The sequence below is a fragment of the Eriocheir sinensis genome, chromosome 25 (assembly GCF_024679095.1).
Source record: "Eriocheir sinensis breed Jianghai 21 chromosome 25, ASM2467909v1, whole genome shotgun sequence".
Lineage (NCBI taxonomy): Eukaryota > Metazoa > Arthropoda > Malacostraca > Decapoda > Varunidae > Eriocheir > Eriocheir sinensis.
The window spans coordinates 916,596-935,451 of record NC_066533.1 but is presented as its reverse complement, the minus strand read 5'-3'; the positions used below and the strand labels follow the sequence as shown (position 1 = coordinate 935,451).

The 18,856-nt window shown below is 44.8% G+C and overlaps 1 protein-coding gene across 1 annotated transcript; it reads left to right on the top strand.

The window, feature by feature from the left end:
- Window positions 1-1,270: 1,270 nt before the first annotated feature.
- On the top strand, window positions 1,271-14,811 carry LOC127003203 (uncharacterized). The gene is made up of 4 exons (XM_050869575.1): window positions 1,271-1,276; window positions 10,579-10,831; window positions 10,986-11,075; window positions 13,621-14,811. The coding sequence occupies exons 1-4, from the start codon at window positions 1,271-1,273 to the stop codon at window positions 13,905-13,907; spliced, it is 636 nt and encodes a 211-aa protein (XP_050725532.1). The 3' UTR covers window positions 13,908-14,811.
- The last annotated feature ends 4,045 nt before the right edge of the window (window positions 14,812-18,856 follow it).

Below are 18,856 nucleotides of genomic sequence, written 5' to 3'. Positions count from 1 at the left end.
CGTGGACTAGGTTTGGGTCCCTACCGAGACATGCAGATTTTTCAAGTCATTGCCGAGTGGCGGAAGATTACCCACATGCTTTCCGGATCTTCAATCAACCTTAACTTCAGCGACTTCGGTCGAAAGGAGCACTGGGGGGCAGCATGAGCCAAGCAAGAGTCATAGAGTCATACATCACGGCAGCCACTATAAATAAAATTAGCCTGCGCCAGTACTAACGGGCTGGGGCAATAAAAAGTCAATGTAAGTGATATATGCAGACCTACGCAAGAGTAAAATAGTTTATAAGCTGTCGTATTTGTATATCATTATTATTATTGTTGTTTTATGCTGCCTGTTGCTCCGGTAGGGTTTCTTTAGGGTCCCTAAGAAACCCTTTTTATTGCCATATTTGCTCTAAACTCTAAACTAAGCTTTGTTACTGACAGAGATAATTCAACTGTTGGATGTTGCCATTAATGGCTCACTGAAAGATCGTAGGGAAAGGGTCTGATTGACTGATACCTTTGGAACTGATGGCAAGGGAAATATAGGCGTAAGAAAGGCGTGTGCGAAGAGATAATATCAGTAACATGAGTTGTTTATGATATTAATATCATTGATTATTGAAACAGCACAAAAGACTTTATGCTGAACGATTTAACTTTAATATAACGAAACACAAATATTTTGAAATATATGAATCCAACGCTATTCTATGTAAACAATATCTTATTTGATATCTCTTGTTAACCATTAACCGAACGATTATGCAATGTCTATCTAATAAAAAAAAACTACCGTGAACAACATATTCTGCTTACATATGATAGGATGCCTTATACCTATTAGCACCTACGAATATAAAGAGATTCTGTGTTAATCACTTGGTGTTTCTAAAATCATGTTTTTGAATAGTGTGTATTATCGTAGCAAGGAGCACAGCCAACCTTCCTTTCTCCCTCTTTCCACCAACAAACACACACAGACGCTAACACTATGCTGTGTGTCGCAAAAACTGTTTGTGTGCCTTCTTCCTACGACTATTTTTAGCCACAGAAGCTCATCTTCCTCCTTGAGCAGATACCTCCTCCTCCTCCTCCTCCTACCTACTTCCTCCTTCACCTCCTCCTCTCCCTTCTCCTCCTCCTTATCCTCTTCCTCCTCCTCCTCCTCCTCCTCCTCTTCCTCCTTCTCCCCCTCCTTCTCCTCTCCCTCCTCCTCCTCCTGTTCCTTGGGTGTTATATATAAGCGGATGGAAATCACAAGCACCCCAAGTAATATTGCAGAAATGACGGTAAGAGAGAGAGAGAGAGAGAGAGAGAGAGAGAGAGAGAGAGAGAGAGAGAGAGAGAGAGAGAGAGAGAGAGAGAGAGAGAGAGAGAGAGAGAGAGAGAGAGAGAGAGAGAGAGAGAGAGAGAGAGAGAGAGAGAGAGAGAGAGAGAGAGAGAGAGAGAGAGAGAGAGAGAGATTTACAAAGATTTACAAAAAAAAATCAGACCACACAGACCCCATGGTCCAGAATAGGTGGTCTGTCCTTAAACCTAAGTGATTCTACATTAATCAGATGGCTCCAAAAGGTTGCATTTCTACTCTAGTTAATATCAAGTTCAAAGAAGTGTCGGTCGAGCTTGTTTTTAAAGGAGTCAATCGTGTTACACTGGACCACTGAAGGTGGGAGCTTATTCCATTCTCGCACTACAACGTTGGTGAAGAAAAATTTGGTGCAGTCTGAATTTACTTATCTACATATGAGTTTTATGCCATTGTTCATCGTTCGCAAAGTGTCATCGATCATAAACAATTTTGATCTGTCTACATTCGTGAAACCATTAAGTATTTTAAAACATTCGATCAGTTTTCCTCGGAGGCGACGTTTCTTAGTAGGATTTGTTGCTCAAGGAAGGGATCATTTTTGTTGCCCGACGCTGAACACCTAATTTGGCAATGTCCTTTGCATGGTGGGGAGACCAAAACTGTACCGCAGTGGGGTCTGACTAAACTATTGTATTCTTGAATAAAAAGTTTCTTTTAATGAAACCCAACATTCTGTTCGCTTTATTTGCTGCATCGATGCATTGCAGTGAGAATTTGAGGTTTGACGCGATTTTGACATCCAGGTCCTTAACGCATTGAACGCTTGTGAGTTTAACGCCGCGCATTTCGTAATCGAACTTCTTATTTCTTGTTCCAACTTGAAGGACCTGGCACTTGTCTACGTTAAAGGGTATCTCCCATCTATCCGACCAAGATGAAATTTTGAGCAAATCCTCTTGGAGGCTTTGCCTGTCTTCGTCAGTGAGAACCGAGTTACCAATCTTTGTGTCGTCTGCAAATTTACTAATGCGATTATTGAGTCCAACATCCACATCGTTGATGCAAATTATGAAGAGCACTGGGCCAAGAACCGAGCCCTGAGGGACGCCACTGGTGACCGGCGCCCACTTTGAGTGAAATTCGCTAATCACCACTCTTTGTTGTCTGTTGCTCAACCAATTCGCGATCCATTGGTTTACTTGACCGTCAATACCTATTTGTTTTAATTTATAAAGTAATTTATGATGTGGGACTTTATCAAACGCTCTCTCGAAATCAGAATAGATAGACTATGTCCAATGATTTGGTTACGTCATAAACTAAGAAGAGGTCGTTATAAAAGGTCATTAGGTTTGATAGGCAGGATCTTTTGTTACGGAAGCCATGTTGTGAATCCCCAATTAATGAGTGGCTTTCAAGGTAACTCACAATTTTGTCTCTAATATGCCCTCAAGTAGCTTACCTACAACCGAAGTTAGACTAATGGGCCTGTAATTACCTGGTATTTTTTGTCTCCTTTCTTAAAAATCGGTGTCACGTTAGCCTTTTTCGAATCAGAAGGGACGATTCCTTGTCGCAAGGACATATTGAATACGGTTGTGAGGGAGGAGAGAATTTCGCTCTTTGTTTTTTTAAGCAGTATAGGATATACTTTGTCGGGTCCGGGACTCTTATTTGTGTGACTGGAGAGCTTTAAGGACTTCATCGGTTGTTATTTCAAGGTTAGGCGATGCATGCTCGAGATTTACATTAGTACTGGTGTTGGTGGTAGTGGTGGGAAGACTGTTAGTATTAAACACCGAGGAAAAGAAATTGTTTAATAGGTTTGCAACGTGTTGGCTGTCAGTCACTCGTGCACCGTTACTGTTTGTTAAAGGTCCAATTCCACTTCTGATCGCCTTTCTGTTGTTTATGTAACTGAAGAAGGATTTCGAATTATTTTTACAGTTGGCTGCAATATTTTCTTCATAGCTATGCTTTGCCTGACATACTAATCTTTTTATTCGTCGCCTGCCATCATGATAAAGTCAAATGTTTTCGGGCGTGCTTTGTTTTTCCTTTAGCCTGTAAAACAATTTTCTCTCCTTGACTGAGTGCTTAATTTCGCTATTAAACCAAGGTGGACTTTTATTAGTGTTGCTTCGCTTCTCACACAAAGGGACGAATGTGTTCTGCTGAGTGAGTAAATGATTTTTAAAGCTTAGCCAGGCGTCCTCTATATTGCCGTCATCTAATAGTTGTATTTCTGTTAGTTTTTGTCGGAATTCTAGCTCTTTTGAAATTGGGCACCTTTACTTTAATTTCAGTCACTGATATTTGAGCGCTAATGTCGATCCGCACTAATTTATGATCGCAAGAACAGAGGTGTTCTCCTACCGTGACATTACTAACTAGGTTATCTTGGATCGTTATAACAAGGTCTAGTGTGTTATTTTGTCGAGTTGGTTCAGATACCATTTGGCATAGATTTTTTTTTTTTTCTAAAAATTCGATCATTCTATGTGACTCGCCTTCTGTACCTGACAGTGTTGCCCAGCCGATATGGGGGAGGTTAAAGTCTCCTAATATCAATGAGTCGCTGTTATTAAGTGACCGCTTTAAAACACTGTACATTTCAAGGTCGTCATCGAGTGATTGCCCCGGAGGCCTGTAGGTGACAGATAAATTTAAATTGACTTCTGCAATATTTACTCGCACGCACAAATGTTCAACGGTATTTTGTCTCTTGGTGTTCTGTCAGTGGGTTGCCAATAGCTTTTGACAAAAAGGGCGACGCCACCACCACTACGGTTTACACGATCTTTGTTGAAGAGTCTGTAGCCATCTATGTTGTATTCTGTACTTAAATCAGTATTTGTGTTGTCGATAAATGTTTCGGTTATAGCAATTACATCAAAAATTTCTGTCAGAGCAAGACATCTCAGTTCATCAAACTTGTTTCTTAGGCTACGCGCATTGAAACTTAGAACTTTTAAGTTATCTTGAGGCTTGGTAATAGAGGTGGTGGTACTTGCGGGTTTATGGTTACACGTTTGTTGCGATGCACGGCGTCTATTTACACGGGCAGGGTGGTGGGACGTGGCCGAGAGCGGTTTTTTGATCGGGTGTCACGTACTGCGTCGTTTAGGAGTCTTCCGAATCTGGCTGCCCCGATGGGGGACAGGTGTATTCCATCCCTGTGGAAGAGCTCACTCTGGCCTTAGAAATTGTCCCAGGCGTTAAAGAACTTAACGTCAAGCTCTCTGCAAAGAGACTGTAAGCGGTTGTTGAGGCTGAAGGTCTTGCTGAAGAAGTCGCTCTCCGCCCACGTCCGTGGTAGAATTCCTGAAATCAAAATGTTAGGGGATTTAGACTTGTACTGCTGAATGAGCCTACAGTACTTGTCCAGCAGTTCCTCAGACCGGGCCGTGGTGACGTCGTTCGTACGTATGTGGAGAACAAAAAGTGAGTCATTAGAAGCCTCAGCGGAGACCTCGTCCAGGGCAGCTGTGATGTCGTCAACTCCAGCTCCGAGAAAATAATAATTACACCTACGATGGGGGACTCTTGCACATAATTCAACCACCTGATGGCGAATCATAGAGTCCCCGACCAAGAAGGTGCTCTGATCCTCTTCCTCCTCCTCCAGTATGGCAAATCTGTTGTTGCAATGAGTGGGATAAATGGCTCTAGGGGCGGGTCTGGCTCCTCCTCTCACGGGAGTGAAGCCCGCAATGTCAGATGAAGATCTTCCGTTCCCCTGTGACGTGACTTCATCGGATGATGGTTGGGCTTGGAGAGCTGGCGCGGCGGGTGATGAGGCGTCAGTTGCAGCATGTGCGACGATGTTGGCCTGGATAAACTCCTGCAAGGTTTCAACAGTACGTACTAATTCGGTGATCTTCTCCTGGCCAGCTGTCAGCCTTTCGTCCTGTTGAAGGAGTCTAGTTTCCATCTGATGTCTCAACAAGCAGATCTTGCAGATTTACATAGAAATTCAGACAACACAGACTCTATGGTCCAGACTAGTGATTCTACATTAATCAAATAGATACAAAAATTTGTATTTCTACTTTAGTAAATATTAAGTTGAAGGAAGTGTCGGTTGAGCTTGTTTTTAAAGGAGTCAATCGTGTTATACTGAACCACTGAGGCTGGGAGCTTATTCCATTCTCGCACTACAACGTTAGTGAAGAAAAATTTGGTGCAGTCTGAATCTATTTGTTTACATTTAAGTTTTGTGCCGTTATTTCCTGTTCGCAAAGTGTCATGGCTTAAAACAATTTTGATTTGTCCACATTCGTAAAGCCATTAAGTATTTTAAAATATTCGATCAGTTTTCCACGGGGGCGACGTTTCTCAAGAGAGAACACGTTAAAAGAGTTGAGAGCCTTTCGCCCTAGGCCTAAGGTTTGTTGCGCAAGGAAGGGATCACATTTGTTGCTCGACGTTGAACACCTAATGTAACAATGCCCTTTGCATGGTGAGGAGACCAACACTGAACCGCATATTCCAAGTGGCCACTGACTGAACTATTGTAAAGCGGGAGTGTTACATCTATTTTTTTAATAAAATGTTTCTCATAATGAAGCCCAGCAATCTGTTCACTTTATTTGCTGTGTCAATGCATTGCTGTAAGAATTTAAGGCTTGACGCGATTTTGACACCCAGATCCTTAACGCATTGAAAGCTTTTGAGTTGAACGCCACGCATTTCGTAATCGAACCTCTTATTTCTTGTTTCAACTTGAAGAACCTGGCACTTATCTACATCAAAGGGCATCACCCATCTATTAGATCAAGCTGAGAGAGAGAGAGAGAGAGAGAGAGAGAGAGAGAGAGAGAGAGAGAGAGAGAGAGAGAGAGAGAGAGAGAGAGAGAGAGAGAGAGAGAGAGAGAGAGAGAGAGAGAGAGAGAGAGAGAGAGAGAGAGAGAGAGAGAGAGAGAGAGAGAGAGAGAGAGAGAGAGAGAGAGTTACATTTATCATCTTTTTCGCAATACACATAATAAAACTTAACTAAGTGACTGGATTTATAAATATGAGTAGCTTAGCTTATGAAGGTATATTAACCCGTCCTCTGCGATTGGCACTGATTTGGCCTTCACTGGTAGCCTGGTAACATATAGTCCCAGGTCTTTCTCTTCCTCCGTGGTGGATAGTGGAGTGTTTCCCATGTGGTATTGGTGTGCTGGATATCCCCTCCCGAGATGCAGGACTTTACATTTTCTTCATTGAATTGTAGCAGCCACTTTCTATTCCATTCCTGACGCTTGGTGATGCCTTCTTGTAGGAAATCCGCAGTCAAGGGGTTAAAGAGATTTTACCTGTTTAAAACCCATCTTGGTTTTTCATCTCAATAAATGACCTACTATACATTTCAGCGGCAGACAAACGCTGTTTTTCGCAAATATCTCCTAAACGAATCTATGGATCAGTATGATATTTCAGCACACTACCTATAATACCCGGACCTAATTTATGGCTAACCTACCACATTACTATATGTCTTATGTGACGAGTTTACTTGTGAAAAATAATACAAACCCGACGAGTCATGTTGACGCATTCGAAGGAAAGTGTGCCCCCCCCCCAGCACCCTCCCAAACTATTCCTAGCCACAACTACTCCCCCTTCTCGCTCTCGTTATCCCTCCTCTTCTCCCCCTAACTTCTCGCCTCCCTCATCACTCTTGTGTCCCTCCCTATTTCTCCCATCACTGTATTATATATTAGAATGTTATGTACGTGTATATGTATAGATAGTATGATTATTAACTAAGAGAATGGTACAGTTCCATGGAGGCAAGACGTATTTCACGTTGATAATTACTGTACAACAGCCTCGGGCTGGGGAAGGGGGATGGTGTGAGTAGGGGGGTGAAGAGGGCAACCAGGAGGGGGATACTGCGATATTGGAGTAGGGAAGGAGTGGTCTTTGGGTTGTTCGGGGCGTTGGTGGAGGGGCTAGAGGAGTACCCCACACTCGTCCGATTCTGTTTAACACCTTAGATATGATGACTGGATTAGGCTTAATATCACTCAGTAAGCTCCTAACATAACACATATTGCAACATGGTATATTAGCCATAAATTAGGTCCGGGTGTTAAAGGCAGTGTGTTGAAATATCATACTGATCCAATGATTCGTTTAGGAGATATTTGCGAAAAACAGCGTTTGTCCGCCGCTGAAATGTATAGTAGGTTCCAAAACAAGAAATTACACTTAGAAAAAATAAATAACACGTACGAGTTGAGAGAGTTTGAAAATTGCTCTATTCAGTTTGTTCACACACACACACACACACACACACACACACACAGGCAGTACCCAGAGATCGACGATAATGAGCATGCCCTTGCTCGTGTCGGGAGGGTACCTGCTGGCGAAAGCGAATCCAACTCGTGATCAGGCCGTCGTGAATTACACACGTGCGGGAAGTAGCTATCGTCCCAGGTTATTCACCAGGCTGTCTAAGGTTTGCGTCTTTTTCAGGCCAATAATTTTTCGATGACAGGGAGCGGTATCTCTCCCTACACACAAACACATATTCTCTGGATTATTTTTTACGAACTTTTGTACTCTCCATAATTTTTTCTAGGACATATACAGAGCTGTGTATTTTTAGCTTTGAATTCGTTCTTTCTCTCTACCAGACAGTCGGTACGTCTCTTTACCCTTCTCTTTGCCCGTTTGACTGACTGACTGACTCTCTCTCTCTCTCTCTCTCTCTCTCGTAAGTAATACTACCGTAGGAGAACATCTCGGTTCTTGCGATCACAAATTGGTGCGCGCTGACATTAATGCTCAAACAAAAGTAACTGAAAACAAAATAATGATGCCTAATTTTAAAAGGTCAAATTTCGCAGGAATCCGGCGTAAATAGACAGAAATGCGACTCTCAGATGATTCCAACGTAGAGGAAGCCTGGCTAAACTTTAAAAACCAATTATTCACTCAGCAAAATACATATGTCCCGTCAACCATGGTTTAACAACGAATTCAAGCATTAAATTAAGGAGAAAAATTTGCTCTACATGCTCAAGGAAATGAAAAACACGGCCGGAAATATTTGACTATCATGAAGCCAGGCGACGAGTAAAAAGACTAGTAAGTCAGGCAAAGCGCAGATAAGAAGAAAACATTGCCGCCAACTGTTAAAGTAATCCGAAGTCTTTCTTCAATTATATAAACAACAAAAAGGCGATCAGAAATAGGACTGGATCCTTAACCGACAGCGATGGTAAACCAGTAACAGAAAGCCAGCGCATTACGAACTTATTGAACAATTATTTTTCCTCAGTATTAACTACTGCCAATCTTACCACCACTACCACCAACACCAGCGATGACAATAGTATTAACACTGATTCCACGCAGACCTTGCCCGACTTTGTAATAACTTCCGATGAAGTCCTTGTGCCACGCTTTTCCAGGATTGATCATGTAGAAGTTGAAAGCTGGCATCTTTGACGGTCCTCAAATCCATCAGTCCATCAAGGATCCTGAGTTTGAAAACTCAATGAACGAAGTGGAATTGGAAACGTGGAAGGCTTTTGTTCTTGTCATGAAAAACTTTATTGGCAACAAGAAGGCCAGGAACTACGCAGAACTTGTCACCAATATGCTGACTATTTTCAGAAACCTCGGATGCAACATGAGCATCAAAATGCATTACTTATTCTCACTTATGAATCGATTTCCTGAGAATATGGGATCAATGAGCGACGAGCAGGGGAAGAGATTCCATCAGGACATGAAAGAGATGAAGATCAGGTATCAGGGATGCTGGGATGCAGTCAGGATGGCTGATTACTGTTGGACTCTGAAGAGAGACATTCCTACAGCTGAGCATTCTAGGAGTTTGAAAAAACGGAAGTTCATGCCCTGCATGACTTTTGAACAATGATGACCAAGTACATCTAATTTACATGTACTTACCTTTATCAATGTCTACTATTCAATGTTCACTTATTAATTTTTGTAACATTTAAGTAATGAATTATGTTAGAAAACATTTTCTTTATCTTAAAAACCTGTTTCAGATGAGAAATATGAACAAAAATCAACTGAAAATGTCACAAAAATGTAATCGATTTAGTTATAAAATCGGATTTTTTTAAAAATTGACTTAGCACAAGAAACATGACCTGATCGAGTGAAACGGGTGTCATTTTCGGATTCAGCGGTGCAAATTTGTTCTAAATCAGTTGGAAAAACTTCGACAACTTACAATTTTTTTTTGTAACCCAGTGTTATCTTCTCAGTTAACCGAGTATTACTTAACTACTTGACAGCATTACGAGACAACTAGATAACCCATGCAGATATATTAAATAATTTTTACCTGTTTAAAATCCAACTGCAGGTTCATCTCATTAAATGATCCAGGTTACAGCACGATATCACGCTGAGAAAAAAATAAATCATCTAATACTTGAAAAATGTGCTATTAAGCTCGTTTACACACACACACACACGTCCGGAAGTGGCTATCGTCCTGGGTCTGTCACCCGGCTGTCTGAGGTTTGCGTCTTGCTCTGGCCAAGATTATTATCGCTGACAAGGAGCGGTAACTGTCCCCTCCACCTGCACACCTTTTTTGCTATATTTTTACAAACTTCTGTACGCTTCATAAATTTTTTTAGGACAAATGCAGCGTTTCAATTAGTAATCCCTCTCGTATCCGGATACTAGGCCTTGGTTACATTACGTCCGTATCCGAATTTACTTACCCGTATCCGGATGTAAAGTTCCGGAATAGCTGATTGGGCCGCCTTACAAATCCAAAACGATCGCGTGGTCAGCTAGCCGGCTTCTTTATATGCACAGATTACCTTAACCCTTAACCCAGCAGCTGAGCAAAACTGGCCGTCCGCTCCTATACACTGTACACTGTATATTTTTTTGCAACCTTCATCATCTTCATATAAAGTTCTATACTATATTGGTGTATTTTACTGTTCGTGCATTGTTTCCTAGTGTCTACCGTTATGCTAGATATTCGTATGTGTGTTTTAATGTCTAAATACTGCAGCCTAGAGACCAAGGAACATTGCCGAAAGTATGGGAGGGTTGCCATTCACTGTCCGTGTTATGTCGGGGGTTCTGTCAGGACAATGTTCCGCATCCGGATGGTCAGCTGGCCCTGTTATGTCGGACGTGAGAGGAATTACTGGATTATTATATTTGTGTTCTTTCTCTGCCAGTCTGTACGTACTGTATATAGCCTACTTTTTTTTGCCTGTCTGACTGCCTCTCTCTCTCTCTCTCTCTCTCTTCTACATATTCATCTTCCTTTCCCAGGCGTTGCATTCATTCGGCGCCTTACTATTGTTGGTGGCGCTCCTGTGCTCTCCGGCCGCCAATCAGGAGGCAGGGAGCGAAGGGGTGGACCATGACGCCAACAACGACACTACAGCAGCCAAGGAAAGGAGAGAAAACGCCGCCGCTGGTGCCAATGAAGAAACCCCAACTCCAGACAAACAAGAGACGGCTGTGGATAACGTATTTGAGAGGGCTGACAGCACTTTTCCTAGTGATGATACTGAGGATAAGGGTAAGTCGATTGAGAGAGAGAGAGAGAGAGAGAGAGAGAGAGAGAGAGAGAGAGAGAGAGAGAGAGAGAGAGAGAGAGAGAGAGAGAGAGAGAGAGAGAGAGAGAGAGAGAGAGTCACCAAATTATTATCATTTCTATTTAATTTTTCTTTCAGGCAAGTTTTTCATAAAGAATGCTCGTTCTTCCTCCACATGGACTTTCCTCTCCTCCTTCACCTCCACCGTGCCCTACACCTGCTACAGATGTGAGTATTTTCAGCATCATCAATATTGTTAATATTATCAATGCTATTATTATTATTATTGTATTTTTACTTTTCTGCCCATGGCGCCGGTAGGCTTTCTTGGTGGGGCCTGCTGATCGGCCCTAGCCCGTTATGGTGCAGGTAAGTCTTAATAGTGGCGCCATCTTGCTTGGCTCATGCTGTCACCCGGAGCTCATCTTTGATCCTCTCTTAGTGAAAGAATCTAGAGTCCGGGTTGGCCTAAGACAACCAATGGGTAGTCTTAGGTCACTCGGCGGTGACTGAAAAATCCCAGCTTGTGGCGGTGGGCGGGACGGGAACCTGCGTCCTCCCGGACGCCACCGCCTCCCTGTCATTATTATTATAATCAATATTATTAATTTGTCATTAATATTATTATTATTAATTTTAGATGTAGTAGGAGTGTAACGTCCTCTATTTCACTTTCCCATTCATGCACACGACCTCTTCGTGTCACGAAACACGAAAGATTAAGCCAGACCCGGAAAGGATTTCCGACACCGGGGATCGAAACCGTGACCGGCTAGATGAGAAGCCTCTCCTTTTCCAGTCTGGCTAAAACTACAGTCACACTGAGTTTACGACCTGCTAACGACCACCCGCGACAGCAAAATGCTGCGATTCACATCCACCGCTCCCCGACCACATTGGTGGTAAAGTAGTCGTTCGACCGAACGGCTACCGGTGGTCTTTAGTGTCCGTCCTGTGTCCGTCCAGTGGGTGGGCGTACGGCGACCATGGTAAGATTCACACCTTGTCCTCACACCTGGAGTTAGGCCAAGACGCCCCCCATACGCCGACCGGTGACCGACAGGCAAGGACCAGTACGCGTCCTGTCGCAATGAGAACAGCGACCTCCCTTAACGACCTGCAGCTGACGTGTTACAGTAATATTATCACCCAGTTATATTACAAATTTTTCATTCTTAATTCTGTAAAATAAATTATATATGAAAAAATAGTTTCTTATAAAGGTAATGAAAGTATTCTGTGCCTCATTGCAGCAAAAGACGGATATTTGTGCCCTCCCCCGCCCCTATGTGCCGCAGACATGCAAAAAATGCTCCAAACAATTTTGGTTTAACCTGTTATTAGTATGTATGTTACATTATATATTCGTTATAATGCATTTCCATCACCCTGGACAGAGCAGAAGATGAAATTAACAGTTCTTTTTGAAATGGATAAAGGCCAATAGCTCCACAGACTCTCATTGTTACTGCTGTGCACTTCATGTCCTGCAGTAATTTATTTTGGTTAGGCAGAGGTGACCCATACACATTTGCCCGTGTGTTTGACCTGTGGAGTATGTTGAGTCGGGGCGGAGCTTGGACGGGCTGAGGGTCGTGGGACATCACTGCTCAGTAATGTACCTCATTTCCGGGCAAGGGTGGTTTGACCTACCACCGGTCGCCGCACAACTCGCCGTGTGGTGGAAGGCCGGACATCGACCACGGCCAATGACAGATGAAAAGTGGACGGCGAACATCAGCGACCTCCTACTATTTGACGTCAACCAGACGGCATCCGCTTGCCATCCGGTCGCCGTTCAACAGTTAATGGTCACCTGTCGGCCACCGATGGCAGTCCGCTTGCCGTCCAGGCCACCGGACGGCAACCTTTTTTACGACCGGCAGCGACCTGAGAGGTCGGCTGAAGGTTTTAGAGCAGCACCATAAACCTCCAGCCGACCTTTTCGGTCGCACGGCAGACGGAGACACATGACGATCGCACGCACGACCATGAGAGACCCCCCGCGACCTGCAGGTCGCTGGAGGTCGTCAGTAGGTCGTAAAGTCAGTGTGACTTGGCCTTCAGTGTGACTGGGCCTTAACTGAGTAGGTTTTGGGGGCTTTCCGCAGCAGGCGAGTCACTACATTATTATTATTATTATTATTATTATTATTATTATTAGTAGTAGTAGTAGTAGTAGTAGTAGTAGTATTTGTTTCTTACTCTATTTATATGAATGATGATATTCGTATTTTCTCTTTCCCTCCCATTCCTTCCCTTACTTAACTTTCTTCTCTTATGACATGTACCACATCTCTCTGTCATTTCCTATTCTCCTATTCATTTTCCTATTCCTAGTCATATTCTCTCTATTCCTATTCTGTCTATGATGACATTTCTGTTTCCCTTCCCCTCTCATTCCCTCCCTTACTTATCTTTTTATCTCTAATCACATGTCTGTCTGCCCCATCTCTCTGTCTTTTCTTATTCTCTTCATGCAATCGAAGAAGGGTCTCTTTTTCTCCCTTTCTTTTTGTATATATATCCTTTTCTTTATATTTCCATGGTCACATTCCACTCCATTTCATCCTATTGTTCCCTCTTCCCGACGCGCCGATTTAAATAAACATGTTCCTGTCTCACATCTTTGTTTGTTTTCTTATTCTTTACGTCTACTTACATACCTAAAAACTTATCTGTCTTTAACATCCTCCAGTTATTGGCGACTGTTTACCTTAGCACATTTTTGTTTGTCGTCACCATACTCTCGTCTTATTCTCCCAACTACCAGCCGGTGCTGTGGCACTTACCGCTTGCATGGGTAGGAGGCTGAGACGCTCCCACAAGCTGGCCTCTGTCTGGGATGACATTGACGGCTCCGAGCGCCTCCACGGCAGCATCCTCGAGGACACTGAATCGCAGGCGGAGGAGAAGGCGGGCGACGGCAAGTTCTTCTTCAAGGTGTGGACCACCATCGGCACCACAGTCACCGTCACCACCTTCTCCACCAATCGTTCCGTCACTGTCTCTGTATCGGTGGCCTGTACCTTCCCCGGAGCTGTCATCAATCTGTGCTAGTAGATCTGTACCTGTGAACGTGTACGTGTGTGTGTGTGTGTGTGTGTGTGTGTGTGTTTTGTTAGTTGGTTGGTTATTCCTGGCACACACACACACACACACACACACACACACACACGTTTTGCGTTTTTCACGCACAAGTACACTTCATGTATTTCTTTTTTCCTTTGCTGTAATTTTTAAAATCACATACCTGTTGGTGCTTATTCCTCCTGGACCTTGCTACTGCTGCTGATTTTACATCTACTACTACTGCTCGTTACTACTACTGCTGCTACTACTACTACTACTACTGCTACTACTACTACTACTACTACTACTACAACTACTGCTGCTACTACTACCACTACTACTACTACTACTACTACGAAACTAATGCAATTGTTTTTACTATTGCTACTGTTGTTTTGGTATTGTTGTTGTTACTGTTGTCACTGTGGGAGTTTTTTTCCTCTTCATAAAATGACAGACAAATAATATCAACCAATACACCATATATATATTACCAGCAAATACAACAACAGTACCAGCAATAAGTAAAAGAAAAAAAAAACTATAATGCTAAGCGTAACGTTGTTTTTCAGCATTCCTTCCCTCCTTCCTTTCTTTCTCTTTCATTGTACTTTGACAGGTTCTTTGAATGCAATAAGGCCTCAATAACTGCCATATTTCTTCCCTCACTTCCTCTCCGACCTCTCGTTCTCTCGCGTGTCCTCTTTTCTTACTCTCTGGCATCCTTCCATTGCCGCGCTACATGGACATCTAGCAATGATGTGATGACACATATGATGATGATGATGACGATGATGATAACGATAACGACTGTATTTTTTTTGTTTATAATGTATTTATATAACTGACCCCTTGTAAATATATGTATTGTATTAAACGACTTCATTTTATACCAGCTGGCCTTCCCTGTAATAGTGTGTGTGTGTGTGTGTGTGTGTGTGTGTGTAATAATAATAGGTTTATTAATGTATGGCAGCCGTTAGGATGAAAATATACAAATTAAAAATACAATATACTAAGAGTAAATAGGCTACACTAGAGGGAGGGGGAGGGTGGGGGGTGTTTTGGGAGAGCTAAAAATAGAGACATAAGGGAGAGGGAGGGTGGTGTGAAGGGGGCACTCAGAGGGTAGCGGCGAGGTGCTAATCTTCACCGCGGCCCTTTGGGTTTGACTGTCACTGGGCATTGTTTATCATCCGCACCATCGCGGGCACTGCGCTACGCTTGTAACGGTCGGTTCGCGGCGCTCTGAAGGGGTTGAGTATGTTGTGGTGTCTGGTGAAGCGAGTGGGGGGAAGGGCGTCGGGTGGCAGGAGGTGGCGGTGGCGAGGATGGTGAAGCAGGAAGATTCCGAATTTTCTGAGGGCGTCCTGGTGCCTGTCAGAGAGCCTCGGGAGACTGGGTGGTCAGGGCATTGTCGTAGGTGCGGTAGTCAGGGCCTAAAATCACCCTGAATGCCCTCTTTTGAACCCTCTCAAGCTGCTGTTGTTGGGTCAGGGTAAGGGACGATGACCACGCCGGGGAGGAATACATGAGCTTTGGCAGTATGAATGATGAGTAAATACTGCACAGCTCAGCAGCCGGTGCCCCCAGCGTCCTGAGTCTACGCAGCATGTACAGCTTGTAGGAGGCTGCTCTGACGGTGTTGGAGACGTGAAGCTTCCAGTTGAGCTGGTTGTCCACAGTGATGCCGAGTAGTTTGGTGGACTGGACGACCTGGAGGTGGTGTGAGCCAATAGACAGCAGCGGAGGTGGCACATCTCTCTTGGACGTGCAGACGTGCATCACCATGGTCTTGGTGTGGTTGATAGTGGCACTGTTGTCAACCGTCCATGCCTGAAGGTTGTCGAGCTACGCTTGAAGAGGTGCATAGTCTGGATCCCTGTTGTTGACGGGGACCCCCAAGGTGCTGTCGTCAACATATTTCCAGCGATGCGGTGTGTCCATGAGAGAGTCGTTAATGAGCACCAAGAAGCAAAGCGGACCAATTTTAGTCCCTTGCGGGACGCCACACGTCAGCTCAAGTGGAGGGGAGACCGAGCCCTGGGAGCGAACTATTTGCTAGCGTGCGCTGAGGAAATCAGTCAGCCACGATACAATATTAGGGTGAAGCCCCAGCTCAATGGCCTTAGTAATGACAACAGTGTGGTCTACAAGGTCAAATGCTTTCCTGAAGTCGACAAAAGCAAGGGCAAGGGAGGTGTCTCGTTTGTCCAGGTGGCTGTGTATGAAATCTAGAAAGCTGACCAGGCAATGAGTGGCGGAGGAGCGCTTCTTGTTGCCAAATTGTTGGATGTCTATGAGGTTACTAATATCATCATAAGCCCAGTTAAAAATAAAATCTTCACAAATGAGGCTGGGAATGGGCGTGATGGCGATTGGCCTTAGGCCATTAAGGGACTGTGGGCTGGAAATTTTGGGGATGGGAGTGACAAAGGAAGTTCTCCAGTCGCTAGGGCAAGTGTTTTGTTCAAGTGAAGCATTTATTGCGGAGCAAATGGGGGCGGCAAGTTCAGGGGCAAATTCCTTATAGATTTTGATTGGGAGGTCAGTGGGCGTGGTAGATCTGTGCGTCCTTAATTTCTTTAATTTATTGAAAACGTCAACCTCCTGGACGGAGGGGGGTCGGGAGGGGGATGATAGGTCTGTGGGGAGGGCGGTGAGATCAAGTTTTGGGAGGCTTTGACAGATACCCGCGAAATGGGTATTTATCTCCTCGGCCGCTCGGTCAGGTGATAAATGTGAAGTGCAGGGGAAGGAGGGTGAGTGTTTGCCGAGTCCACAAAGAGACCTGACCTTGTGATACCACTGTCTGTTGTTGGCCTGTTTAAGATGGTGTATTTTTTCAGGATAATAGTTTGCTCTGGCGGTTCTGATCTCCCTGATGACTCTGTTCCTGAGCTGTCTGTAGCGGGCAGGGTCTGTGTTGTGGGCCCTGTTTCTCTGCGAGAGGAGCCTCTTGACGGTGGGGTTGATCCAGGGGGCGTCAGATGGATGGACTGGGAACGTCTTGATGGGGAGGAAGGTGTGGTAGGCGCTGGTAATAGTGTGCTGGTATTGCTCCCATTTGTGGTTGACGTCTGGCTCATTTGTCACTTCAGTCCAGGGGTGTTGCGTAATCCACTGCCCGAACCGTCTGAATGCCGAGTCAGTCAGGGGCCTGAATGACCTGGCGGAGGATGACTGAGGCAGTGAGGTGGTGTGAACCGGTTCCCACAGGACTGACAGGTGGCCGCTGCGTCCCATGGGGGGGAGAGGCTGGGGGGGTGAGTACTGCTGGCTCAGGTCGGTCATGATGAGGTCGAGAGTAGCTTGTAGGTGGGTGGGGAAATTAACGACCTGAGTGAGATTCAGTTGGTCCATCGTGTCGTTGACGTCTAGGCGGTTAAAATCCCCACAGATGACCAACTTGGCAGAGGGGAATCTCACTCGAAGAGCGTCAGCTGTGTCGATGATGTGGTCAACCAGCAGCTGTGCAGTGGGCGCGCGGGGGGTGTGGTATGCCGCACAGTAGATGATGGAGACAGTGTGGCGAGGATGGCGGACAGGTGTGACCCTCACCCACAGGGCCTCCACTCCCTCGGGGGTGTCGACCTGATGGTGTGAAGGAGTGAGGTCGGAGCGGCAGTACAGGGCCACTCCCCCTCCTCTTCTATTAGTCCTGAGATGATGAAATAGTTCATAGTTATCGATGTTGCAGATCTCAGGAACTATTTGCCACGCCTCCGTGATGGCCATCACACCAGCACCAGTGGACCTGACCGTCACCATTAATTCCTCGATCTTGTTGCTGAGGGAGGTCACATTGGAGAGGAGTAAGGAGGGCAGTCTATACCACGCTCGCAGCACCTCAAAATGTTTGTACTCCTTCTCCGCCACTGGTTTGTTCTGACTCACTCTCGTAATGATGACAGGGATGTTTCTCGTCACTCGTCTGCCTCTCCTTCTGCTTCGATTGCAGAAGAGTTAGATGTTTTTCAGGCGTGTAATAACGTCCTTAGGAGGGTGGCCGCTCCCTCGCCCTAGTTTAAGCAAGTCACAAGGGCGGTAGCGATGGGTGGCTGGGGCGCACGTTATTCAACACTGGCAGCTGTAGCACGCACGTGTACACGTATGTCACTCTTATATGTACAGGATGGTCACTGTTGCGTACGTACACTGTTCAACTTTAGCAGGTGTGGTCCTTGTTAGTGGAGTGATGAGGGCTTACAGCTACGGAAGGAGTGAAGTGGGGAACAGGGGCCAACAGACTGACCCCGGGCTGCTGCGAGAGCGCCGAGCCGTGTATTGACCGTGTGAGGTCAGGGGCACGTGTGTGTGTGTGTGTGTGTGTGTGTGTGTGTGTGCTCTTCCTGTTTTATCTAACAGTGGTTCCCAACCTATTTGTCCTTGTGACCTTTAACAAAAATCTAGCAGCTCACGCAGCCCCTTGATATCAGCAGCCTGTTTTACATTTAACACAACAATCTTAAAACATACCGACCCTGACATGCCCCTGAAAGATACCCCTAATGTTCCCTCTCACACTCACCAGTAGAAGCATACAGCACCAGCAGAATTAAAACGGAAAACTACCGCGAAACGATAGGCATAAAAATTATTTCCCCAAGCCGCTTCTAGCAAGGGTTCGCGACCCCCCGAAAATCCTCCGCGACCCCCGGTCGGGAACCCCTGATATAAAATATGTTAGGGACAGTTTTTATGTATACTAGTGTTAAATGCCATAATTCATAATTCTCTGAAGACATGAAACTCAACAACAATAACAACACACACACAGATAATGATGAAGGAGGCGTGGCCGGAGAGAGAGAGAGAGAGAGAGAGAGAGAGAGAGAGAGAGAGAGAGAGAGAGAGAGAGAGAGAGAGAGAGAGAGAGAGAGAGAGAGAGAGAGAGAGAGAGAGAGAGAGAATTACATAGAATTACATAGATAACC

What these genes read in the sequence shown, in the direction of transcription:
- LOC127003203 (XM_050869575.1), top strand. An exon ending in TGATGATACTGAGGATAAGG is followed by an intron (nt 10,832 to 10,985) that starts GTAAGTCGATTG and finishes TTTTTCTTTCAG; the next exon opens with GCAAGTTTTTCATAAAGAAT. An exon ending in GCCCTACACCTGCTACAGAT is followed by an intron (nt 11,076 to 13,620) that starts GTGAGTATTTTC and finishes CCCAACTACCAG; the next exon opens with CCGGTGCTGTGGCACTTACC.